The sequence below is a fragment of the Cucurbita moschata genome, unplaced genomic scaffold, assembly GCF_002738365.1.
Source record: "Cucurbita moschata cultivar Rifu unplaced genomic scaffold, Cmos_1.0 Cmo_Scf00080, whole genome shotgun sequence".
Lineage (NCBI taxonomy): Eukaryota > Viridiplantae > Streptophyta > Magnoliopsida > Cucurbitales > Cucurbitaceae > Cucurbita > Cucurbita moschata.
In genome coordinates, this window is record NW_019268596.1 from 589,222 (window position 1) to 616,778 (window position 27,557).

The window sequence follows — 27,557 nt, forward strand, 5'->3', positions numbered from 1 at the left end:
GACTTTGTGCTAACATGCGAATGTTTCTTACCTTATCTAGTTAGTATAGGCATGTTTAGGACTTTATAAAGACATTTTTCTGATAAGTATGCAAGTATTTTTGGTCGGAGCGTCAAAAGCAACCTAGATCCCAAAAGAAACGGCGGCGGAACGTTCAGCGTGGGAGCCAACCCACGATTGACGTGCGATCCAACCCAAGTCGACCTAACCCACTCAGCCCACGTTCCCTGCAAAAGCCCAATACGTACGGCCCAAAAATCTGCAACCCGCAACCCAGCCTCACGACCCGCGTGCCCGAGTCAGCAACCTGAAGTCCGCACCTCGACCCGAGAAATAACCCGCGCACGTGTCTTCTCCCTAAAGTGACGCGTTGCACATGCAGTCGCCGTCTCCTTCGGCTCAGGCGGCGTCATCGGCTCGGCTCGGCTCGGCTTCTGCGGCTCGGTATACATATAATATATCATTTCCTTCGTATCCTCCTAAAACCCTCTTTTACCTTATTTAAGGCAAATAAGGTCAGTATAAGGTTCGTTCCTCAATTTAAATTGAATTAAATTAGGAGAATGAAATTTGCTAAGGAAATTAAGTGAACTTCTGATAGGGTCGACAATACTTGGAACAACCTCATAGGATAAACTCAAGCAATTAAATTAGGGAGAACGCCAACTAAGGCTAACTAAGTAACTGGTCTTACTATCGGCTCGGTCGGAAGACTTGTCATATGTATGACGACATGTGCCTAGTGGTGCTGGCATGTGTCATTTATGCTTTGTATGTTGCAACGTGTTTGAGCTTAGTTATAATAATGACGACAATAATGTATGATGTTATGATAATGTTAATTGATGATGAAATAAGGATGATGATGTATGATGTTATGATGACATTATTTGAATGATGATGTAATGACGATGATATGATGATGATGATGTTTGATGGTATGATAATGTTAACTGATGATGATATAATGAAGATGATATAAGAATGATGATGTATGATGTTATGATGATGTTATATGATTATGTGTGATATTATGATAATGTTGTTTGATGATGATACGATGATAATGATATAATGACAATGATGTATGATGTTATGATGACATTAATTGATGATGATGTTATGATGACATTATTTGATGATGATGTAATGAGGATGACGTAACGATGATGATGTATGATGTTAATTGATGATAACATGACGACGATTTCATAATAAAGATGATGTATGATGTCATGGTGACGATATAATAATGATGATGTATGTTAATATGATGACGAAAAACTATATGATGATGAGATGAATTAGTACGACGTTATTCCATATCAAGATGATGTGCATGTATTGAATGTCATTATACATTATGACAATGATTTACTTTCTAAGGAGACAGTTAATGATGATGAGCCTATGAAGACCAACACCCTACATATTGCTTAATGTAACATATGCACCGAGTATAGGGTTGTGTCATGAAGATGATTGGAAGAGGAAAACTATAGAGACCTCATGCATTTTGTGTGTACATATATCGGGAGACTTCCCCATTTATGACGGCAAGTACGGACGCATACGCTATGATGATGATGATGATGATCATGTCTCGCATGACACCTAAGGGTCTATTGACCACCAGACGTTGCTACGGACAGCTAGCTCGACTATGATGGGTCGATGGGGTGTGAACCACCTGGAGATTCACACTCGCATGTGTGGATCGTGGGTAGGGAAGTACTACACATCCAATTTTTGTCCAGACTGGAGGCCACCGCTACGGTGACTTTTAAATGATAGGTCCCTACATCATGAGTTACATGTGTTTGCATTCCCTGGCCCCAATAATGGGGCCACTTACTGAGTATTTTCTAAAATACTCAAGCTATGTGCTACTTCTTTTTCAGGTAAAGGCAAGGCATCTCTGTACAGCTGACGACGACATCATAATTCGAGACTATGACACATGCATAGGTACTGTTTTCTTAGACTTAGGTTAGAATAGGGTCTTTTTAATTTTAACGTTATTTATTTTATTCAGTTATTTTGTTGTGTTGTTTAAAATGTTTTCGAACACGTAAGTCCATGTCAATGTTTTAAAATGAAGTTTATGTTTTATGATAAAGTTTTAAACGTTTAATTCCGCATATGAACATAGATGATGACAACGGTAATGATTCTAGGTAAGTAGAAGTTTAGGGTCATTACAGTTGGTATCAGAGCTCTATATTGTAGATTTAGTAGACTAGCCTACGATGTAGGCTTGGCATGTTCCATGGTTCCACCATCAATGCCCCTGTCATCGTCTAGTATGTTCTGCATAAGATCAGAAAAAGGAAGTTTTAACCATTGTTTATACTATGATCACTTACCATGATTAAATGTAATTTAAAATGAAACTTTATAATCCTGTTTATACGATTGAGTGTAATTCAATGATTGACTTAATTGTTGCTTATTGATAAATTATGTTACCAAATTATATGCTTGTGATGTGAACGGTATAAAAGTAGTAAAGTTTAGAAAGATTACGTATTGGTTTAGAACTATAAAAGGGAAACGGATATCGAGGAAGGAGACGACCCATTATAAAAGAAGTGATATTCTCACCACCTTGCTTACTCGATTTTAAGTTCAAAGGCACATGAGTTAAAGAGTACCTCGAAGGTAATCTCAAATATGAAAACGAAGAGACTGATCCATCAAGGGAGTCGGGCCATATTAGTAAGTGTTGTGAATGTAGAGGAAAAGAAGAGATCTTAGGCACGATATGTATGGCAAGCGAACCTTTAAAAGCCTTTTCGAAAGACCTACCAAGAATATCTCATTCTTGAACAGGGAATTGGACCCATTTCCAAAACCCTTGTCGCGGGCTCTAGTAGAATTAAAGGAACTCAAGGCTCAACTACTAAACTTACGGGGCAAAGGCTTTATCCGTCCTACCATATTTCCTTGGGATGTGTCAACGTTTAGTGTCAAGAAGAAAGATGACTCAATATAATGGCGCATTGATTCAGAGACCGAAAACAAGAACCCCTCTAGCATACATACAATGACGCATGAGATCCCAACATTTTTCCTTTTTTATTATTATGTATGACAACCCCTTTAGTATTTTTCTTCATATCATATCATTATCATAACTTTTCATGTAATCTCAGGATTGTGTATCATGCCAAAATATTTTATTGCATGTCATGGATATCATACATCTTATCATGTCACATGTATCATATCATAAGCATATCATGTCTCCAACATATTATGTCATACCGTACACGTATCATATCATAAAACATATCACAATATGCGTCGTATTGTCAAACGTATCGTACCATAATGTATACGATATCATTCACATAACATTTCATAGTTATATCATTTCGTCAAATGCATCGTACCATAATATATATCATATCATTCACATACATACATACATATATCATTCACGTATCATATCTCAAACATATCGTCAAACGCATAGTACCGTAACATATATCATATCATAACATATATATATATATATCATTCATGTATCGTATCTTAAACATATCGTCAAATGCATTGTACCATAACATATCTCGTATCATTCAGATATCATATCTCAAACATGTCATCAAATGTATCACATCATTTCATAAACATTTCACACATATCAAGCATATGAGAACCACGAGGCACATGTCATCATACAACATCAATTTCTGACTATGCCGATAGTAAGGTCACTTACTTGGTTGGTCTTAACCGAAGTTTTTTTAATCTAATTTTAAACCGGCTTGTTAGAGTGTTGTGGTGCGATGGAGGTGGAGGCGGAAATGGAAGACGCCATAGTTTGGGTTTTTGACTCTCATTTTTTATGAATTTGTAGTCTTCCATTGCTTCGACCATGTTTGGATGGAAATTCCAATTTCCACCTTTAATTTCTTCCAGCTTTTTACTATAAATGAAAATGTGGAGAGATTTTGGGTGAGAGATAGAAATTTGGGGAAGGGAAATTTTCATTTTCATTTATTTTTCCTTTTTTAGTTCTTAATTACACCATAAATCCTTTAGGCTTTCTTTTAGACCCCTTAAGCCTCCTTTCTTTCAGGTATTCTATCAACCCTTAGATTCAAATATTTAAAATTGAGTTTGGCAAATTTTTCAACAAAACATATGTTCCAAACGTTCCTTTCTCCGACCCTTTTTTGTCATTTGTTCGAACCCTAAACCCTAAACTCTCACAACTTAAGCCATCAACATGGTTGGAGCTCGGATAACAATTTGGTGCACGAAACTTACCAGTAATTACAAATCTGTAAAACTGATCTTTTGGGGTCAAATGTTGTATACAAATATGATATCCAAACTAAAAATCATCTATACTCCCAAATTTCAATGTTTTAAAGATAAAATCTGTAAGAAGCTTATCCAGCTTCCAAGTAACTACCAAGCATAGTAATGCTACAAACTGTAATAGAAGATAAACCCTCAACTTATAGGACCAACTTGGTTAACCATATAACCCTCATTGCCATACTTAAGGAGGGCCTCCCAAACATATATTTTGTAACATACTTTCAATTTCTTTCACCACTTCACTCATCGTGGGGCGATTTATAGTTGATTCTTCCACACATTTTATGGCCAACTCCAAGAACCTTCCAAACTCCCTTACATTTGGGATCTCATTTCTAATGGTTGCGTCTATTATATTCATCAATCCGTAATACACTTTGTCACTCTTGTTTGTTAGTCGAATCACTTCACCGACTAAACATATCCCTTTCTCAATTGCCGGTTTAGCGGTGATCAATTCAAGCATAACAACTCCAAAGCTATACACGTCACTCTTCTCAGTTAACTGCTGGGTTGCGTAGTATTCCGGATCTAAATAACCCTGCAAATGAATGTTCTTTGAGAAACGATATGTAAATATCGAACAGCTAAGGTATTCCATATAGATTGCTACGATTTACTTATTTCCATAGATTTGCAAAATAGATTTTGTTAGAACATGCTTAATTGAAATGCAGAAAAAATGCATTGGGTGGTGAGAAGCACTTACCCATGTGCCTTTAACTCCGGTAGATAATTGTGCCTTTCCATGGTCAAATGCAGGCTTAGACAGGCCAAAATCTGCAACCTTCGCATTTAAATATTCATCCAAGAGAATATTGGAAGACTTGATATCTCTATGGATTGCAGGAGGATTTGCAAACTCGTGAAGGTAAGCTATTCCTCTTGCAGAGTCGAGTGCTATCATGAGTCTTCTTTTCCAATCAAGATGAATATAAGAAGTCCCTGAATAAAAGACATGCCTATTAATTACCATTTGATTTCAAATAAAAAATATGGATGAATTCCTGGATTTGAATTACATTATGATCTAAAAACACAGTAGCCATTTTTCTTAATCAACCCCAAAACTCTAGTGTTAGGATCGCACAACAACGCACACACTTGATCTAGATGAACACAAAGAAATAGGAGAGAGAAAATAGAAGGAGAAATATTGGCTAAAGGTTTTATTGACGACTTCACACCAAGAGAGAATACAGAGAATTAAGAAAGTACATTTTAAAGCACTACCTAAAGGGTTCTATATATGGTTCAATTTACTTTTTATATAGCTTTACCAGATAAAACCATCTACTATATATAACTATTTACCTTGTATATTTTTATGACAATTTAGTTTATATGACATTTACCGTATATAACTTTACTATGTATAAACGTTGACTAACCAATAAATAAGCAGTAAGCTCCATAATCTAACATCTAGTACTACTAGTGAGAAACTACAGGGGTCTCAAAACCTAAACCAAACTATACTACCTTAGTAGCTTAGTAGTTTATGAACATCAGTCTTCCCTTACAGATTGAAGGATCCCCACCCCACAATTGCAAAACTCCAAATAATAAAAACTCTTTAATCTAAGAATTACAAAGAAATTTAAACCAATAAACTTACCAAGGATGTCTTGAAGTGATCCATTAGGCATGAATTCATAAACAAGCATCTGTTCTCCCTGTTCACAACAAAATCCTACAAGGGCTACTAGATTCTTGTGATGAACTCGTGAAAGTAATTCAATCTCAGTCTTGAACTCAAATGCACCCTGCTTTGATCCTTGCCTAGCTCTTTTGATTGCGAACATTTGTCCATACCCAGTCATTCCTCTATAAACCTAGAGAAAATAGCTTTTAATGCAACTCTAACAATTAAAACTTCAAAAACAAGGAAAAACTTAGACGTTACCTTTCCATACCCTCCAACTCCTATCTCATTACTTATGGAGAAATTATTTGTCATCTTTCTAAGCTCATCATAAGAAAAATATATTGCTCCCTTCAATTGTGGTGCGTCTCCACTTGCTTGTTCAGTCGATGACCAAGAACCTAGAGTAAATTTGAGACAATTGATAAAATAGAAACATTTAGATAGATGTCTAGAAAGAAAATCAACTTGAGGATGAATAGAGGCTTACTAAATGGCCTGCTCAATGAAATCGCCTTTGATACTCGTTTCTTCTGCTTAATTGCATATATTCCAAGTCCAATGAGGCTTAGGACCAGTAAGGAACAACCAATTGCAATCCCAATAAGCCACCTATTGCTACCAAGATTTCTCTCATCTGGAGCTGCAGGATATCATGTTTTTAACATTAGTTCATGATGGCCGATGCTAACTCATAGGAATTGAGTACTGACATTCTTATTTTCAATGGGTATATAACTTGCCAGAAAATGGGTACTGAGGTGGAATGAAATAAAATGATCCAAACTCTGCCGGAAGAAGGAAAGTTTGATGACTCAATGCAGACGCAATCCTCAAAATTTCTGAGTAATTGAAAACCTTTCCAAAGGGTGGATAAAGTTCAAGTTGTATCTGAAGGTAATCATCACTATCGAACTCGGCGTTTTGAATAACAATGGAACCAATAGGAAGATGTAGTTTCTCCGAGAGTTTGTCTTTCAGTAACAGAAACAAGGTATCATTTGACAATTCCCTGATCGAGGGTCCTCTGAAGTGCAAAGACCCTACATAGGGACACTGACACTCACAGCTTTGAGGGTTATTCTTCTCGCCAGTGGAGCACGGTCTAGTTTCACAGTTGACATGACTGGGAAAATTCGGCTTTGGAGCCAGTTGTGAATTTTGACAAGCATTTTCTTCTAAGATATGAACAACATTACACGCAGGATTTCCTCCAAGCCTACAAAATCATGACAATAAACTAATAAATATGAATGATATCATGAAATCTAAGGTTGGAAAATGTTGTGAAAGCCCCTCGCACATCAAAGTTTTGTTGTATCCAGATATCGCAAGTTCGGTAATGCGATTATTTTCCAAATCAACAAGCTCCAGATGCTCATTGATGTTGCCAACCATATTCAATGTCCCATCAAATAAATTGTACTTCAGTTTTCTGTAACAATCTGAATATATTAGTTCCACATTTTTTTTATATGACTTGGAGATAATAACACACTAACTATCAGATATTCTTACATTTGTTGTATTTGTGGCAAGCTGAAAATGGTTTCTGGGACTGATCCTTTCAGTTGTCCAAATTCAACGATCCTGGAAACATGGTTTGTATCGACATTTCTCATTTTGTTTCTCAAATTTATCATTTATAGTATTCATTGGAAAATGTGGTATAGTGTTTAGTAGTGAACTATATCAGGGACCTACAAAGTGGTGAGAGATGGTAAGCTTGAGAACCAATCCGGGGCTGCTGATGTATCAAATGAGTTGTTACTCAGGTCCCTGTAAAAATCAAGTAATAACGAGAATTTGACCGATTAAATTAATGAACTAGAACAGGAATGTTTCAGTTAAGATGAAAGTTTCTCGTCCATATACTTACACAACACATAGTGAAGTCATTTGAGTTAAATTTGGCAACGGACCTGTTAGTTTATTGTGTGCTAAATTCCTAAAAGAGAATCCAACAACATAGGTAGAAAGAGAAATTTGATTACTTATCCATGAAAAAAAAAAACACTTTCATAATCTTCGCAAAGAGAAATACCCACAAGTGCATGATCTGTCTTAATTTGGTGAGATTTGATGGGACCATTCCTGTTAGAGAGTTCCGATCAAGTCGGCTGCAACATATTCGAACCATCATGGAGAGGATATTGCATGAGAAAGAGTCAAGTGGTATGTGTTGTACTAGACTTACAGAACTTCAAGGGCGTTAACAAGTCCCAAGGTTTGTGGAATACTCCCAGAAAACTGATTTTGATCAAACACTCTATAATGAAAACATTGGTAAAGTTTTAGGATAAGAAAAACAAGAGAATAGAAAGTGAATCATCGATGGTTACTTACATGTGTATTAACTTCATATCAGCGCTAAAAAGCTTAGGTGGTATAGAGCCTGATAGCTTGTTCTTACTCAAGTGACTAAAATTAAAAAATTCAAAGGCCTTTAATACTAAAAAGGAATTGGATCAGAAACTTGTAAATAAGAGATAGAAAAGGATGCTCACAAGTGTTGTGCTTGGTGAAGAAGATCCAGACCTGGGGAATCAGAAGTTGATACAGGGAGAGGTCCATTCAACTTATTCTCCATCAAATCTAGCAAAACAAGTTTGGAGAGTTTTCCAAGTGTAGGCGGTATAGGGCCAATGAGTTTGTTCGAATTCAAAGCCCTAAATGAGAGTTCGAATTTAAGTCGATCTAAAATATACATGAACTCTACTCGTTAGGTCAGATTAACAGCAAAATCTTACAAGGACATCAACTGAGTAAGGTTGCCCAAATGTTCGGGAATATTCCCACTGAAGCCACATGCTGCTAGGATTCTGAACAATTAAATTTCAACTTCAGCGACATGATTGAAGAACAGAGATATCTAATGTTCCATTGGATCAAAGATCGAAAACTTACAAGGACCGCAAATTTCGCAAATCCCCCAACCGAGGAGAGAGCGGACCAGTGAGATTTTCGTTAAATGACAGGTCCCTGTAATCAAACGAATCATTAAAATCGAATTCATTTGGTAAAACGAAAGAGCTGATATATAGATGTAACTCACAATGTTGTTAGTTCAGTAAGGTCTCCAATGGCGCCGCTAAGATGACCTTCAAGGCCCATAGACGGCAATTTTCTAGAAGAAGTTACGACCAAGAATTCAATGGTATTCAACAGATTGAACGACATTAGAAACAAAATCGAGGAATACAAACTCACAGTTCAGTGACTCTAGAACCATCGCAAGTAACTCCTTCCCAGAGATCTCCACATGGATCAACTGATGTCTTCCATGTTGGTGGTGTGTTCTTCCATTCCTCTTTCAACGATAGCAGGACTTGAACTGCACATCAAAATTTTCTCAAACCTCATTCAACATCCTAAACAGTGTTCCTCCCAAATCACAATCATTTATTCAAAACGTGAAATCACAAACCGTAAACAATGGTAGTATTCCAAGAAGCATGAATTTATTGTTCCATGATAAATGTTATCAAATTTTTTTATAAATAAATTATTTTCAATTAATTTTAGATAATCTAATTATTAAAATAATTTTTATTGGAATCTTGATTTTTAGTTTATTTTGTAATAAATTTAAATAATTATTCATTTAATAAAATTATAAATATTTCGTCTAACTTATATTCAAAATCAAATAACAAGATATAAATTTTATGTCATTATAATATTTTATTAATAAAATAATAATATACCTTAAATTTCTTAATATAAGTATATAAATAATTTATAATTAATCACAAATAAATGATTTGTAAGTAAGGTTTTTTTTTGTTTAATCCTTATATTACTATCAATTTGACCCATTTAATAATTATTATAAATGATTATATTGATTAATATATATATATATATATATATATATTAAACAAAACATATTAGTATATTTTATGGGATTTGAATAGTTAAAATAGTAAATACGAATATATTAGTTTACATTTAATTTTTAATTTTTTTATATTTTTTTTAAGAAATTTTATAAGAACTTAGTTTTTTTTAATAATTATATTAATAATTTGGACAACAAATTACTTTATTTTAAGACGAGGTGCTTTTTTATTTAAGACGTTTCAAAAAAAAAAATTAAATTAATGAAATATTTAAATGAAATTTAAGGGTAAAATTGAAACTTTAAATATACATTAAATTATATTATGAAAATAAACAAATTAACAGAAAAATAGATTTCAAATAAATAAATAAATAAATAACTCTCCCAAACAATTTCTTAATCTTAATTGTTTTTAATAATTTAATCAGTTTTCAATTATATTAATAATTAAAATATATAAGAGTGCTATTGTCAATCCAATAAAAACATATTATTTTCAAATAATTGTTATAATTTTATTTGAATGAAAAGAAAAGGGAAAAAGAAAAGGAATTACCATCGTTTGGGTCTGTGTCGGAGAAGGTGTTATGAAGTCCAAGAAGGAAGAAGAAAGCCAGAAACGGCAGCGTTTTCGCAGATATCGTCGCCTCCTCCATCTCTCAAGGCTAAGCTTAGATAATGGAAGGACTTGGGAGGGAGTTTGATTATAAGAAGATAAGGATAGAGCCCGAGGAAGTGTCCCTTTCTGGACTTCTTCTTCTTCTCTTAAATCCAAGCCCCACAATAAACCAATTCTATCAATTCTTTCACTGTTTCTTAGTGGAAAAATCAGTCTTAGATTGTTTTTTAGTGAAAAAATCAAACGACCCGTTACTTATACGACGTGGTTTGAGTATTTAAAATAATCAGTAAGTGTCTTTATTGTTGAAGTCGAGAAATGCAAACACAAGCAACATGGTTAAACTTATCTTTTTATAGAAACATCATGGCATGGCTTTTGGCTCTACCTTCTAGTATGGACATGGTTAGATGTGTAGTACTTCCCTACACGTGGCTCACACACATGCGCATGGGTCCACTGGATGAGCTCATATACGTATCCCTTGGACCTAGCTCATTGGGATAACGCACGCTCACGCTGCTGGACGTCACATAGAGAAAGGGCCTGCATAATATCATGGTGGACATGATACATGTCATATTATTCATGATTAACATACCTGATTTTCTAATATCTCACAGGCATAGAGCGTATGTATTAACATAGTGTACATGGTGTGGTACATGGAGGTTCATGCATCAAATAACAATGATAAGATAACATAGTTCCATGATATAGCATAGTATATATGATTTCATAACATAGCTTGTACGTGGCATAACATATATCATAGCTTAAACATAGCATAATACACGTCATACAATCATTAAAACATGACATGTGTAGAGGCAACATGACACATATCTTTCATACAACAAACAAGTCATCCAATCTAGCCAACAGTAAGCTACTTAGTTGGCCTAAATCGACATCACTAAATTTCTTGAGTTGATATTTGTTTGATTCTACTCGTCGAGGTTTAGATCCAAAGCTAACTTCAAACTCGATTCTTCCACTTTCTTTCTTTCTTTTTTTTTTTCTTCTTTCTTCTTTCCTTCTTTCTTATTCTCCAAATTGACGCTTGCTGGGGATAAAAGAAAGGATGGTATGGAGATTGAGAAGTAAAGAGAGGAGAATGAATTAAAATGATGAAAAATGATGTATTTAGGAGATTGTTTATATGGGAAGGAGAAAAGAAAATGAGGATGTAATCAGATGGAGGAAATGGGGCATAGAATCACACAGGTAATCTTAGTAGCTAGGAAGTACGTTGAGTCGCTCCCCTAATCTAGGGTGACTACATGGTCCAATGGGAGAGTTAGCCATCTAATCTCCCATGGATGACGAACAGGCTAGCACACACTATATTCTTCCCACTAGAGATTTCTTTTGAGGTAGCACCTCAACCTAAGACATCGAACAACTGCTGTATAGGCAAAACTAGTTACGTAAGTTTGTAAATAGCAAGGGTTGTATATATAGAACTCAAAGAGAAGTCTGCGGTAACTTGCTAGATCAAGGATGCAATGAGACCTTACAAGTAGGTTCGTTACTGTAACGATCCTAGATTTTAGCTACATAAAATCTCTACCGTCATCTTGGCCTAAGCTCATGTGAAATATAACTCTTAAAACATCATTAAAACCATAATTTCATAATAAACATAACTTTATCATTGAAAAAACCGTCATGGTCTTACGTGTTTAAAACATAATTCAGAAATGAAACTAAAAATAATAATGAAATTAATTTAAAATGTGAAATACATAACAACCTATTCTAACCTAAGCCTAGGAAATTAAATATGCTACTAGCCTATGTACTTGTCATGCTCTCTGATTGCAATGTCTTCGTCAACCGTACAAGGGCGCCTTGCCTTTACCTAAAAATGACGTATCACACAACCTGAGTATTTTAAAGAATACTCAGTAAGTGATCCAACTATAAGGGCCGTAAAAATGCAAACACATGCAATGAGGCTCTAGGGACCTATCATTAAAACATCATAGGGGTGGCCTCCAGTCCAGACTATATTGGATGTGCAGTACTTCCCTAGCTGTGTGTAGCGACGTCTGGAGGTCAAAAAACCCTTAAGTGTTATGCTCGACATGATCACCATCATCGAAGCGTACGCATCCATACTTATCATCATAAACGGGGAAGTATCTCAATGCTTATATACATACAAAAATACATGAGATCCCTATAGTTTCTCGTCTTTAAAACATCTTTATGACAAAACCCTAGTTCCATCCTTATATTACTATAAGTAATATATGTGCTTTAACTTTCCATCTTATCATCATCTTTAACGTTATCTACGGTCATGTCCTAGGCAAAGTTATCGTAATAATGCAGTATGACATTCACAACATGCTTCTCAACTTAATATGGAAAATAACGTCATATTAAGGAAATAACATCATCTACGTCATCATATCATCATGCATCATCATCATCATACAACGTTATCATAACACATCATAATTATTATAAAATATCATCAGACTTCATTATATAACTCATACACGTCATCTTACATCACATATCATACGTTATACCTCATAATCATAAAGCATAAAGGGCTCGTGCTGGTACCACTAGCATGTGTCGTCATACATCAAGCATTGCATAGCCCTATGATAAGGCCACTTATTTGGTTGGCCTTAGCCAAAGTTCTCCCTGATTTAAATACGTTAGCTCCCGGTCCTCGAAAGCTTCTCCAAGTGTCGCCTGAGATCATTTCCTATTAGGTGGTCTCGTTCCTTTTGTTAGTATTTCACAATTCTAAATTAGCTTGTGAAATAGAGCATCATAGTGACCTTAATTAGGGTCAAAATTGGCTTTGGGAGGGTCGAAATAGTGGAAAGTAGCCTGAAATAAGATTACCGAGCTGAATAGCCAAGAAGCTAAGCCGTAGAGCCGTGCCAAGCTATCTAAGCCGATTGAATCGAAGGATTTGCTCGCTGCAGGTGTGCCATGTGACACAATAGGAGGCCAACACGTGTGCAGGCGACTTTGGGTCAAGGTGCGGGTCATGCGCAGGCGTACTGGTCACGGTCATGGGTCGTGGTTCACGGCTGCTGCAAGTTGCCTGGGATGGCTGTGTGGGTTGTGCCTCGAGTAATTGGGCTTTGGTGTGCGCAGTCAAGTTTCGAGTTGCAAGTGTTGCGGGTCGGATAGGTCACTGAGCGTGTGTTGCACCGAATCAGTGGATTTACAGTGAGTTGTGGGTTTGAGTCCGACTTGGATCTGGATCCGATGAATTCATCTTCTTCCCTCGACTCAGCACAAATTTTCAATTTTCTTCTTTCCTCTCCGCAATTGTTTCTAGCGTTCTTCCTTGTCATTTTCCTCCCTTAACTCTCTATTGGACCCTCTGATTCTCTTCCACGAAGTCTCGTGGCTTGTAGATGTTAAAGATGGTCATACTAGACCTTTTCTCTAGGGCAGTCCACTTCTGTAGGAATGGTAGAACCACTAAATTTAATTAGTGGGGGTTGTTTTTCCTATTTTGAGAGTTGCTAATTTTATGCTTTCTAAAGTGGTTAGTTAGGAGGCTATAAAAGCCAACCAAGTTTATCGGTTTGTCAGCCATTGATTTCAAAGCTTTAGTTTGTGTGTTTACAACATTTGGTATCAGAGCCACATCGCAAGGCCTGATTGTGAGAAGAAGAAACTGCAGTTTTTTTTCTTTAAAGAGTGAGTTGAAAGAGATTCAAAATATAGCAGCTGAAATCAATTTCGTTCAACCGACAATTCCTAAGTTTGATGGTCATTATGATCATTGGTCTATGCTTATGGAAAATTTTCTTTGTTCAAAGGAATATTGGTCTTTGGTGGAGACCGGAATCCCTGCCGCAGCAGAAGGAGTAGAGATTACCAAAACACAACAAAAAAAAAAATTGCAGACCAGAAACTGAAAGACTTGAAGGTCAAGAATTATTTGTTTCAAGCCATTGATCGAACTATTATGGAAACGATCCTTAATAGAGATATTGCAAAACAAATTTGGGACTCTATAAAGCAGAAGTACCAAGGTTCCACATGAGTCGAAAGAGCTCAACTCCAAGCTCTTAGGAAAGAGTTTGAAGTCCTACAGATGAAAGAAGGTGAGAGTGTTGATGCATATTTTGCTCGAACTCTCACCAATGCAAAAAAGATGAAAATTTATGGCGAACACATGAAACAAGTGGTGATTATTAAAAAAATCTTGAGATCAATGACCTTAAGATTTGACTATGTTATATGTTCGATTGAAGAGTCTAATAACTTAGACACTTTAACAATCGATGAATTGCAAAGCAGCTTATTGGTACATGAACAAAGACTGAATGGACGTGTAAGTGATGAACAAGTACTAAAGGTGACATATGATACCAGATTCGGTGGAAGAGGAGTTGATCGAGCTCGTGAAGTTTTTCGAGGAAGAGGTAGAGGAAGAGGAAATGGTAGACATCCATTCAACAAAGCTACCATTGAATGTTATAAGTGTCATCAGTTAGGACACTTTAGATATGAGTGTCCTTAATGGGAAAAGGAAGCAAATTATGCTGAGCTTGAGGATGAAGAAGAAATCTTGTTGATGTCATATGTGGAGCTCAATTAATCAAGGAGAGAAGATGTTTGGTTCCTTTATTCGGGGTGTAGCAACCATATGTGTGCAAACAAGGAATGGTTCTCAGATTTTGACAAGGAATTCCGACAATCTGTGAAGCTTGGAAATAATTTCAAGATGGCGGTGTTGAGAAAAGGTAACATTAGATTGCAAGTTGCTGGAGTCACTCAGGTAATCACTGATGTTTTCTATATACCTGAGTTGAAAAACAATCTCCTAAGTCTTGGACAATTGCAAGAAAGAGGTGTATCTATTTTGATACAACAGGGAGAATGCAAAATCTATCATCCCAAGATGGGGCTTATGCAAACAACGTTTGCAAATAGGATGTTCATATTACTTGCAAGAATCATGCCATAAACCACCACTTGCTTCCAAACAATTATAGAAGACAACACTCATCTTTGGCACCGCAGATATGGGCACCTAGGCTTCAAAGATGTGAGAACATTGCAACATTGCAACATAAGCAAATGGTGAGAGGGTTACCCCAATTGAAACTATCGTCTAAAATATGCACTGATTGCATGGTGGGAAAGCAACATAGGGATGCATTTCCAAAGAGAAGTTTATGGAGAGCAACACAAAGACTGCAACTGGTACATGCAGACATTTGTGGACCCATCAAACCTCTTTCCAACAGTAAAAAGAGGTATTTTATAATTTATTGATGATTATAGCCGCAAGGTGTGGATATATTTTCTTGCTGAAAATTTTGAAGCCTTTACAATCTTCAAGAATTTCAAAAAACTTGTTGAGAAAGAGACTGGAGATTTTATTCGTTGTCTACGCATAGACAGGGGTGGAGAGTTCACCTCTCATGAATTCAACAATTTTTGCAAAATTAATTGTATCAGTAGACAACTTACTGCAAACTACACTCTCCAACAAAATGGTGTAGCTGAGCGCAAAAACAGAACAATTATGAACATGGTTAGAAGTATATTATCAAAGAAGCAAGTTCTAAAGAATTTCTGGCCAGAAGCAGTAAACTAAACAATGCACGTGCTCAACAAAAGTCATACAGTAGTAGTGAAAGATATGACTCCTGAGGAGGCTTGGAATGACCTAATGTTGATTATTTTCAAGTTTTTGGTTGCATTGGGCATGTTCATGTATTAGATGGTAAGAGAAAGAAGTTAAATGATAAATGTTTTCAGTGTGTGCTTCTAGGGATGAATGAAGAGTCTAAAGCATATAAACTCTATGATCAAGTGTCCAAGAAGATTGTTGTAAGCAAAGATGTGATTCTTGAAGAAAACAAATGTTGGAATTGTGGGGAAACTAATGAAGAAGCTAGACTTGATACCCTGAATGGGAAGATAGTAATATAGAAGGAAGTGAACATAACCAAAGTGAGGAATAATCTGAAGAGGAGACAATAGCAGAAGAAGGGGAAGTTAATATATCTTCCAGTGAGTCATCTGAATCAAATTCCTCAACATCTGAAGAAAGCACTCCCGAAGTGAGGAACACAAGAGCACCATTATGGATGAAAGATTATGTGAGCGAGGGAGAATTTTCTGAAGAAGCTGAGCACAACAATTTAGTTCTATTAACCTCAACTATAGATCCGACTACCTTTGAAGAAGTTGTTCAAAGTTCAAAATGGAGAGCTGCAATGGACTTGGAGATGGAAGTCATCAAACAAAATGAGACTTGGGAGTTGACAGATTTGCCTTAAGGAATGAAGAAAATTGGAGTAAAGTGGGGTTTCAAAACCAAACTCAACGAAAATGGCGAAGTTGACAAGTATAAGGCTAGGTTGGTAGCAAAAGGTTATGCACAACAACATGGTATAGACTATATCGAGGTGTTTGCACCTGTGCTAGGTGGGATACTATTCGAATGATTGCTTTAGCAGCTCGGAATAGTTGGAACGTGTATCAGCTTGACGTGAAAAGTACTTTCTTCTATGGAGAATTAAGAGAAGTCGTCTTTGTTGAGTAGGTTATGAGAAAAAAGGTCAAGAATACAAGTTATACAAACTGAAGAAGGTATTATATGGCCTTAAACAAGCCCCACGTGCATGGTACAATCGAATTGAATCACATTTTGTCACAGAAGGATTTGAGAGGTGCAATTGTGACCATACTTTATTCATACAAACAGGAGATGAAGATAAAATTTGATTGTTAGTCTATATGTTGACGAGCATGTTTGTTAAGTTCAAGAATTCTATGAAACTTGAATTTGAAATGACTAATTTGGAAAAAATGAAATATTTTCTCTGTGTGGAGATTTTAAAAAATCATGAAAGCATTTATATTAGTCAGAGAAAGTATGCAAAAGAAGTTTTGGAGAAGTTTAGGATGGAAAAAAGTAATAGTGTGAAAAGCCCTATTGTTCTTGGGGTTGGACTAACAAAGGATGAAGAAGGAGCCAAAATCAATGCTACCATGTATAAACAATTGATTGGAAGCCTTATGTATCTAATTGTAACAAGATCGGATTTAATGTATGTAGTGTCTCTAATAGCAGATTTATGGCAACTCCAACAGAATTGCATTTGCAAGCTAAAAAAAGAGTGTTGGGATACTTAAAAGGTAATGTAGATTTGGGAATCCTTTATCAGAAAAGGGGTAATGGAGAGTTGATAACATATACTGACAGTGATTATGCAGGAGATATAGATGACATGAAAAGCCCTTCTGGCTATGTGTTCTTACTCAGTGATGGAGTGGTGTCTTTGTCCTCTAAAAAACAACCTGTAGTTACGTTATCCACCACTGAAGTAGAATTTGTGGCAGTAGCGTCTTATGCTTGTCAAGGGGTGTGGATGAGGAGAGTTTTGGAAAAATTTGGTCATGTTCGAGACAAGTGTATCACTATGTTATGTGATAACAGTTCCACTATTAAGCTACCCAAGAATCCAATCATGCATGGACGTAGCAAACACATTGATGTGAGGTTTCATTGCTTGTGTGATTTGACCAGAGATGGAGTTATTGAGTTGAAGCATTGTGTCACACAAAAACACGTTGCAGATATTATGACAAAACCACTGAAGCTGGATGCATTCATAAAACTACGTGAGTCAATGGGTATGTGTCTAGTGTTAGATAGGGCATCGAGTTGTCGTTGAGCGAGTGATCAGGGAGACAACGATCGCCACCGTTCAGTACCACCCGATGCTGACAAGGTCTAACTACAACGAGTGGGCCTTGTTGATGCGCGTCAACCTACAGGCGGAAGGAGAAATGATCAAGTACCAAGAGGATCGGCTGGCGTTTGCCACCATATTTATGGTCTGTTCCCCTAGAAATGTTGGCGTCTCTCTCCATCAAACGCACCGTGCAATCGGCCTGGGAGGAAGGACCTCTCGAAGATCCGCTTTAAGGACGGCGAATCCATCGATGATTTTTCAATGCTTTAAGGACGGCTTTAAGGAGGTGGAGGTAATCGATGACGACGTAACTGCTCCTCTGGTGAGCGTCGAACCTGAGGAAGAGCTCCAGCTGGGCGTAGCAAAGGCACTAGCGGGGGAGCCAATTCAACTAACGGAGGAGCGAGTGTTCGCTCAGATCGGCGAGAGGGACGAGCAGCATGAGCACTGGCGATGGGTCCTCAACACAGGGGCAACAAACCATATGACCGGGGCTAGATCTGCGACGCTCGCGCGGGAAAGATGGTGATCACAAAAAGGAGTCGACCGATGGCCGGCCGATCCAGTGCTCGAACTGTGGGAAGAGAGGTCGAGCAAGAATTGCTTAAGCAAGCTCAGGAACAAAGAGAAGGCCGAGAAGGCCGAGAAGGCTGAGAAGGCCCATGTGGCTCAATCCAAAGAGGATGAGCCAGCTCTCTCCATGGTAAGTGCATCGGTCTTATCCGACGTCCCTAGTTTTGATTCCAAATCTACGGAGGTGGAGATAATCAATGACGGCGTAACTGCTCCTCTGGTGAGCATCGAACCTGAGGAAGAGCTTCAGCTGGGCGTAGCAAAGGTACTAGCTGGGAAGCCAATTCAACTGACGAAGGAGCGAGTGTTCGCACAGATCGAAGAGAGGGATGAGCAGCATGAGCACCGGCGATGGGTCCTCAACACAGAGACAACAAACCATATGACCGGGGCTAGATCTGCTTTCTCTGAGCTCGACTCAGGAATTCGCGGGACGGTAAAATTTGGCAACGGCTCTGTCGTCGAGATCGAAGGGCATGGCACCATCCTGTTCATCACCAAAGGAGGCGAGCACCGCAAGCCGACCAACGTCTACTTCATCCTGAGGCTCAAGGCTAACCTTGTGAGCCTGGGTCAACTCGATGAGGCCTGCTGCTTCATTTCCATCAAGCGCGGTCTATTCAAAATCTGCGATGATCGACAACAGTTGCTCACGCAAGTTCGGCGCACGACAAACTGTCTTTACATCCTAGTGTTAGAGATAGAGCAATCCGTCAGCCTCTCGGCCAAGACCGAAGAGGTATCTTGGAGGTGGCCCGAAGGTACGGGCACTTAAATTTTCCTGCTCTAGAAAAACTACAGAAGGAGGAGATGGTGCACGATTTGCAGGTAATCAAAGGCGTGAACAAGATGTGCGACGGGTACCTCATCGACATACAGAGGTGCACCCCCTTTCCATCTCGGACATCCTATCGCACCGATGAGCCGTTGGAGCTTATACATGGCGATATCTGCGGGCCCATCAAGCCGGTGACTCCAGGCGGTAAGACCCTCTTCCTCCTGATGGTCGATGACAAAAGCCACTTAATGTGGCTAATCCAGCTGCAAGCGAAAAGTGAGGAGGCAGAGGTGGTTAAGCGCATTCAAGCGCGAGCGGAGGCCGAATGTGGGAAGAAGATGCGAGTGTTGCGCACAGACCGAGGCAGAGAATTCACCTCAACAAGTTTCGGTAAGTACTGTGATGAGTTCGGTATACAACAGCAATTAACGGCGCCCTAATCCCCCCAGCAAAACAGAGTGGTGGAACACCGAAACCAAACCTTCGTCGGGGATGTAAGGCCTTTGCTGATGACGGCCAAGATGCCTGGGAGATTCTGGGGAGAGGTGGTAATGACGGCTGTCTATCTCCTTAATCGGTCGCCAACCCGAAGCCTCGACGGGAAGACGCCATAAGAGGCCTAACACAACATAAAGCCAACGGTACATCACTTCCGAGTGTTCGGCTGCGTCGCATACATTAAGGTAGCGCGTCCCCACCTCGCCAAGCTCAATCCTAGGGGGCTAAAGGTCGTCTTCATTGGCTATGAACCTGGGAGCAAGGCGTACAGACTTTATATCCTGTAGGGGGTGAGCTCACGTGTCTTGCGACGACATCTTTAACGAAAGCACATTCTGGCAGTGGAATGACGTGATCGAGGCAGACCACAACCTAAATCAATTCACGGTGGAGTACCTCGACATCGAGCCGGAAGAAGGAGGAGCCCAGCATCAGGATCCGTCACCGCCGCCAGCAGGTGCACCCCCTGCACCAATGGAGTTCGCAACAACACGGAGTTCGCAACACCACGGACTGCGGATTCAATACTGGATGCCGATCATGATGATGATCTAGTGGCCAGGTACCGGAGGATGGACGACCTAGTGGGAGATGGTGAACCCCTTGGACTTGCAGCGCGCGAGCTCGAAGAAGTGGCCAAACTGCATGCCATCAGCAAAGATGAACCAAACACCTTCACCGAAGCAGAAAGAAACCCATGCTGGCTGAAGGCAATGCAGGAGGAGATGACATCCATCACCGAGAACCAGACATAGAGTCTGGAGGATATGCCGCCAGGACACTGAGCCATAGGGCCCAAATGGGTCTTCAAACTGAAGCGCAACGAAAAGGGAGAAGTTGTGAAGCACAAGGCCCGTCTGGTGGCGAAGGGCTACGTCCAGAAGCAAGGAGTGGACTTCGAAGAGGTATTTGCGCCGGTGGCAAGGTTAGAATCCATCCGCCTTTTGTTGGCAATCGCGGCACATTACTCTTGGAGGTCCACCACATGGACGTGAAGTCCGCTTTCCTTAATGGAGAGCTGAAAGAGACCGTCTACGTCCGACAACCACCTGGCTTCCTGGACAACGACAACCCAGGTAAGGTACTGCGCCTGCACAAGGCACTCTACGGGCTTCAGCAAGCACCACGAGCCTGGAACGCGAAGCTCGACAGTACCCTACTGTCACTGAAGTTCAAGCACCGTGCCTCTAAGCATGGCATGTACACACACGACCACGGCAGCAGCGACTGATTGTGGAAATGTACGTCGACGACCTCATAATCACTGGAGGCGACATGGAAGTCCTCAAAAGGTTCAAGAGAGAGATGTCAAAAACTTCAAGATAAGCGATCTCGGTGTACTCAGCTACTACCTCGGTATCGAAGTGCAACAGAGTACTGCTGGCATCACCATCTGTCAAAGTGCGTACGCAAAGAAGCTGTTGGATATTGCTGGGCTAGCAGACAGTAATCCTACAAGGACGCCAATGGAGGCCCGACTCCAGTTGAAGAAGGCCGACACTACGACGGCAGTTGACTCCACCCATTATCGCAGCATTGTTGAGAGTCTGCGCTATCTAGTAAACACTCGCCCTGATCTTGCTTATTCCGTTGGATAGGTGAGTAGGTTTATGGAAACACCTAGGGAGGAGCATCTAGTGGCTGTCAAGCGCATCCTGCGCTATGTAGCCGGAACCAGAGGCTAAGGTGTAAGATACTGCGTAGGGAGAGGAGAGAAGAAGCTTGAGCTAGTCGGCTATAGTGATAGTGACATGGCCGGTGACGTTGATTATCGTAAGAGCACCAGCGGGATGATTTACTTCCTCTCAGGCAGTGCGATCTGCTGGCAATCAATTAAGCAAAAGGTAGTTGCTTTATCTTCTTGCGAAGCAGAGTACATTGCCGCTTCGACGGCAGCAGCACAGGGGGTCTGGCTTGCGCGACTGATGGAAGAATTCATCGGAAAAGAAGGCGATCCACCAATGCTTTATGTGGACAACAAAGCTACGATCTCCCTAATCAAAAATCCGATTGACCGAAGCAAGCACATAGAGATCAAGTTCCATTACATTCGGAAGTGTACAGATCGGGAACTTATCAAGATTGACTTCATCCGAACAGGGGAACAACTTAGAGACATCTTCACCAAGTCTCTGGCACGGGTAAAATTTGAGGAACTTCGTTCAAAGATTGGAGTTCAAATAATAAGGTAGATATACTACAAGTTTTAGGAGGAGATTGTTAGATAAAACCTGAGGTTTTTCCTTATTTAGCTTTACACGTTTTCATTAGTTGATTGAATACCTTCCCTTGACCATTTGACAAACACATCAAATGGATTACCAAGTTTTTAGACAGCCATTTTGTAGGAAGTGGCACAGATTTAGTTGGCCACTCTCGGGCCATTTTTAGGATAAGTTAAATATTTAAATAGGTGAATCTGTTCAGAAAGATTTCAATCACCTCTTTTTTAGAGAAGTCAAATTGCAGTTTTCTCTCTGTCATTTTTACGCATTTTATTTTCTTCCAACAACTTTTCTCTCTCTTCCCGCCAAACGATTTCCTCTAACATCAATTGTGAAAAGGGATTTCCATGACCGATTATCGAAAAATAACATCTAGTACCACAAGTAAACTGAACGCATCCCTGCAATCAGTTTAGGGGAGAAATTGTTAAAGATGGTCATACTAGACCTTTTCTCTAGGGTTGATGTCCACGGTCATACTAGACCTTTTCTCTAGGGTAGATGTCCACTTCTCTATGAATGGTAGAACCACTAAATTAATTAATGGGTGGTTATTTTTCCTAGTTTTAGAGTTGGCTAATTTTATGCTTTCTAAAGTTGTTAGTTTGAAAGGCTATAAAAGCCAACTAAATTGATGGGTTTGTCAATGCAATTGATTTCAAAGCTTTAGTTTGTGTGTTTACAACAGTAGATGCCTAAAATAACATATCTATGAAATTTCTAAAAACTGAAACTCATCCCTTTTTACAGACGACAATGAACGTTGGTGAGACGAGAAAACGTACTTCGGTGAATGCAGTCGTCGAAGATCTCTTTTGCGAAATGGGTTGGTCGTTCTAAGCATCAAGTGTGTGGGTTCAAGCTCTAGTCTGTTAGGCTAATTTAATGCTTTCTCTAGGAATGGTAGAATACTAAATTAATTAGTGGGGGTTGTTTTTCCTATTTTTAGAGTGGCCTAATTTTATGCTTTCTAAGGTTGTTAGTCTGTAAGACTATAAAAGCCAACTAAATTGATCGGTTTGTGGATGCAATTAATTTCAAAGTTTTAGTTTGTGTGTTTACAACAATAGAAGCCTAAAATAACATATCTATGAAATTTCTAAAAACTGAAACTCATCTCTTTTTACAGACGACAATGAACGTTGGTGAGACGAGAAAACGTACTTCGGTGAATGTACAATCGTCGAAGATCTCTTTTGCGGCATGGGTCGGTCGTTCTAAGCATCAGGTGCGTGGGTTCAAACTCGCCGAAAAATGCTTTTAGTTTCTCTCTAGCTCATGTTTCTCTGTAATTTTTCTCTCTTGACGTTCCCCTTGCAGCTGTCTGTGGCGGAAGGGGTAAGTGGGAGAGATATGGGGAGTGAGGGAGCATGATCTCGGCTGAGGACGCGAGAATTTTGACGGTCGCCAGAATTCTCGAATTTTGTGGTGACTACGCTGAGTTGTTTTTTATAGCCTGTGGTTATGACATTATATACCCATAAAAAGAACTTCTGTCCTCGAAACCCTCTAACTCCTGCACTAATTCGGGATATGTTTCTTTTATTTCATCCACGCACTCCCACATAGCTTCCTCAATGTGATGGTTTTGCCATAGCACCTCGACGGAGACAATATCTCAATTGTGTAGGTCTTTTACTTCGCGAGCTAGAATTCTTGTGGGCTTTTCTTCATAACTTAAGTCTTTATTAAGCTAAAGGGGCTTGTAGTCTATTATGTGGATAAGGTCCATCATGTATTTCCTCAGCATTGGCACATCAAATACATTGTGTAAGCCTGAGAGGGAGGGCGATAGGACTAGTCTATATGCCACTGGACCAATTTACTCAAGAATTTTGAAGGGTCTAACGAATCGATGGCTCAATTTTTCCTTACATCCGAACCTCAAGACACCTTTCATTGGTGCCACTTTCAGGAATACTAGGCCTCCTATTTCAAACTCTAAGCTCCTACATCTTACATCAGCGTAACTTTTCTGTCTACTTTGAGTGGTATGCATCCTTAGTCTGATTATTTGAACGGCCTCATTGGTGACTCGAACTAATTCAGGTCCTAAGAATTCTCTATCACCTACTTCATCCCAGCATAATGGGGATCTACACCGTTTTTCATATAAGGCCTCGAACAGCATCATCCCGATGGTTGCCTAAAAGTTGTTGTTGTACGAAAATTCCATCAGGTTTAGTTTGGAATCCTAACTTCCCTTGAAGTCTAGTACGCAAGTGCGTAGCATGTTCTCTAGAATTTGATTTAAATGCTTCATTTGCTCATCCATTTGAGGGTGGAAGGCAGTGATGAAGTCGAGACGAGTACTCAATGCTTTCTAAAGGTCCCACCAAAATACCGATGTAAAGCGTGGGTCTCGATCCGATACTATTGACACTGGGACCCCATGCAATCTTACTATCTCTTTCACATATAGTTGAACCCAGTTGTCAACTATATATGTTGTTATCCTAGTAGGAAGTGTGCCGACTTTGTCAATCTATCGATAATTAACCAGATTACTGTGTAGCCTTTCAGCGTTTTGGGTAGTCTTACTATGAAGTCCATGGCTATATTTTCCCACTTCCACTTTGGTATGCTCAAGGGTTGTAACATCCCCACCATTTTTTGTCTAGGAGCTTTTACTTGTTGACATACTAAGCACTTGCTTACATACTCTGCTACGTCTTTCTTCATACTTCGCCACCAGAAGTGTTGTTGCAGATCTTGGTACATCTTAGTACTGCCTGTATGTATAGAAAATGGCGAGTTATGAGCATCCATCAATATCTCTTTTCTTAACTTCTCTATTGCTAAGACACATAGGCGTCCTTGACACATCAATCCGTCATCTGAGGATTTTGAGAATCCTTCCATTGGACCCTTGTTAGTTGGCTCGTAGTCTTATGTAGGCTAGAGTCCTCTCGTTAGGAATCTATAATTCTTTGTCTAATTGTGGGTTGTACTGTTAGTCGAGCCATCTGTGCTATGATTCCTTCAGACACTATAACTATGTTAGCTCGCTCAAAATCTTTTTGTACTCGTACCTCACTAGTAATGAGGGCCAACGAGTGGCCAATCATTCGACTTAGGGCATCGACAACCACATTTGCCTTCCAAGGGTGGTAATGGATGTCTATATCATAATCTTTCACCAGTTCTTTCATTACCTCATGTTTAGCTCTTTCTTGGTGAAGAAATATTTCAAACTCTTGTGGTTGGCGTAGATTTGAGATTTTTCTCCATACAGGTAGTGTCGCCAAATTTTTTAATGCGAACACTACTGCGGTCAACTCTAGGTCGTGTGTAGGATAGTTCTTCTTGTATTAGTCTAGTTGACTAGATGCGTATGCAATGACTTTGTCATGTTGCATCAACACACATTCTAGTCCTTTCTTAGAAACATCGTTATAGATCACATACCCCTCTGAACTCTTTGGGACTGTGAGCACTGGGCTGTTACCAATCTTTGTTATAGGTCTTGGAAGCTTGTGTTGAGGATTATTGGGAGAGTCCCACATTGGTTAATTTAGGGAATGATCGTGGGTTTATAAGTGGGGAATATTATCTTCATTGGTATGAGGCCTTTTGGGGAAGCCCAAAGCAAAGCTATGAGAGTTTATGCTCAAAGTGGACAATATCATACCATTGTGGAGAGTCATGATTCCTAACAGCTTGCCTCACATGCATCACTCCATGTAAATGGTACGTCCTTCCTCGTTAGTTGTGTAAGTGGCGAGGCTATCTTAGCGAAGTCTTGCAAGAATCTTCGATAGTACCCCGTTAATCCTAGAAAACTTCACACCTCTATAACTGTAGTTGGGCGTTCCCACTTGGTAACCACTTTGATTGTTGGTGGGGTCTACCACGTGTCCCAAGAACAAGTCGCAGCCAAAATTCACACTTGGAGAACTTGCCCTACAACTTGTTCACTCTTAGGGTGGTCAAAACTTTTCGGAAGTATTCTTGGTCCTTTTTTTAGTATACTAGGATGTCGTCTATGAACACAATAATGAACGTGTCTAGATAGTCCTTGAACACTTTGTTAATTAATTCCATAAACACAGTTGGGGTATTGGTGAGCCCAAACAATATCACTGCAAACTTGTAGTGACCGTATCTTGTCCTAAATGCTAGTTTTGGTACATCCCATTCTTTAATCTTGATTTGATGGTACCCTAACCAAAGATCTATCTTGGAGAATACCTTCGCCTCCCTAAGTTGGTCAAATAGGTTCTATGCGAGGGAGGAGGTACTTGTTCTTTATCGCCCTCTTATTTAGTTCTCTATAATTGATCCATCCTTCTTATTGACAAACAACATCGGTGCACCCCAAGGGGATATGCTAGGTCGGATGAAACCTTTATCCAGTATGTCTTTTAACTGTGCCGCCTATACTAGTGTGGTTTTCAGCTAACCAATTCATGCTTAGTATTACATCGAAGTCTTTCATGCTAACTAATATCAGGTTTACGCTTAGGGTTCAATCGGCTACGGTTACTTGGCCATCTTTTACTCTATCCTTAGCTACAAAGTCTACCCCCACAGGGGTACTTACAGACAATACATGTAATAAAGGTTCTAATTCGAACCCTATTTTTGTAACAAAAGGAACACATATAAAAGAGTGTTTAGAGCCCGAATCAAATATTGTAAAGCATAATGACCTGAAATGGGTAGTGTACCGGTCACCACGGTGTCGGACCTCTTAGTGTCTCTGTTGGTGGACGCATATGCCCTAGCTTGAGCACAAATTTGCAGCAGCCTGTCTACCTCTTCCACTACTCTAGGTGGGTTAGGTTAGTTTTTGGTGTCCTTGGCCGTGCAGTTGATGGCGATATGACCTTCTTGACCACATCAAAAATAGGCTATTGTCTCAGCCATGTACCTTTCCCCGTGTAGCTTCCCACAAATCCTGCACCCTATTTCCCCCTTCCTTTGGCCCCATCTTGGTTCCTAGGGTGTCGATCAGTACGTCAGGGAGGGTGTCTCTTTGCTTGTTGCTGGGCAGGTCGGTCGAAATAGCGGGGCCTATGCGCTGGTGGCTGATAATCTGAGTCTCTTGATCATAGGACCATTTGCGTCCAATAATAACTGGCTGCTCTCGCCATACCTTATCTCTAGGTTTCTCTAAGGCTTTGGCAGTTCTCAAAGTCTCCTCATAAGTTTTTTGGTCTATAGCTTCCACCATGCTACCAATCTCTAGGTCCAGACCCAAGAAAAATTTCTTGGTCATTTTCTGTTCAAACCTCTTTAATCTTATGAAATCTCTATCTTATCTTTCTACCGAGTGTCCACCCTAAGTTAGATGGGCAAAATCCTGCTTTTCCTAAGTCATTCTGCTTTGGG

The 27,557-nt window shown here is 39.4% G+C and overlaps 2 protein-coding genes across 2 annotated transcripts; one reads left to right on the forward strand and one right to left on the reverse strand.

Annotated features, from left to right (window-relative positions):
* Positions 1–4,274: 4,274 nt before the first annotated feature.
* LOC111438662 (probable leucine-rich repeat receptor-like protein kinase At5g49770) lies at positions 4,275–10,531 on the reverse strand. The gene is made up of 19 exons (XM_023076539.1): positions 10,381–10,531; positions 9,191–9,314; positions 9,036–9,107; positions 8,888–8,962; positions 8,731–8,802; positions 8,488–8,649; positions 8,327–8,401; positions 8,178–8,249; positions 8,029–8,100; positions 7,860–7,928; positions 7,685–7,759; positions 7,499–7,570; positions 7,284–7,415; positions 6,724–7,199; positions 6,471–6,623; positions 6,242–6,381; positions 5,954–6,170; positions 5,045–5,280; positions 4,275–4,876 (listed from the first exon to the last, which is right to left on the reverse strand). The coding sequence occupies exons 1-19, from the start codon at positions 10,478–10,480 to the stop codon at positions 4,517–4,519; spliced, it is 2,754 nt and encodes a 917-aa protein (XP_022932307.1). The 5' UTR covers positions 10,481–10,531; the 3' UTR covers positions 4,275–4,516.
* A 10,452-nt stretch (positions 10,532–20,983) lies between these two features.
* On the forward strand, positions 20,984–23,597 carry LOC111438659. Its single transcript, XM_023076529.1, has 5 exons — positions 20,984–21,198; positions 21,344–21,543; positions 21,808–22,139; positions 23,353–23,451; positions 23,544–23,597. Exons 1-5 carry the CDS (start codon positions 20,984–20,986, stop codon positions 23,595–23,597), a joined length of 900 nt encoding a protein of 299 aa, XP_022932297.1.
* The last annotated feature ends 3,960 nt before the right edge of the window (positions 23,598–27,557 follow it).

Excerpts from the sequence above, each read along its gene's own strand:
- LOC111438662 (XM_023076539.1), bottom strand. The coding sequence starts at position 10,480 with ATGGAGGAGGCGACGATATCTGCGAAAACGCTGCCGTTTCTGGCTTTC. Across the intron at positions 8,803-8,887 it reads TTGCGAAATTTGCGGTCCTT|AATCCTAGCAGCATGTGGCT; the intron begins GTAAGTTTTCGA and ends TTAATTGTTCAG. Across the intron at positions 4,877-5,044 it reads CCGGAGTTAAAGGCACATGG|GGTTATTTAGATCCGGAATA; the intron begins GTAAGTGCTTCT and ends ATTCATTTGCAG.
- LOC111438659 (XM_023076529.1), top strand. The coding sequence starts at position 20,984 with ATGGACGTGAAGTCCGCTTTCCTTAATGGAGAGCTGAAAGAGACCGTC. Across the intron at positions 22,140-23,352 it reads TCACCAAGTCTCTGGCACGG|ACGACAATGAACGTTGGTGA; the intron begins GTAAAATTTGAG and ends CTCTTTTTACAG. Across the intron at positions 23,452-23,543 it reads TCGGTCGTTCTAAGCATCAG|CTGTCTGTGGCGGAAGGGGT; the intron begins GTGCGTGGGTTC and ends TTCCCCTTGCAG.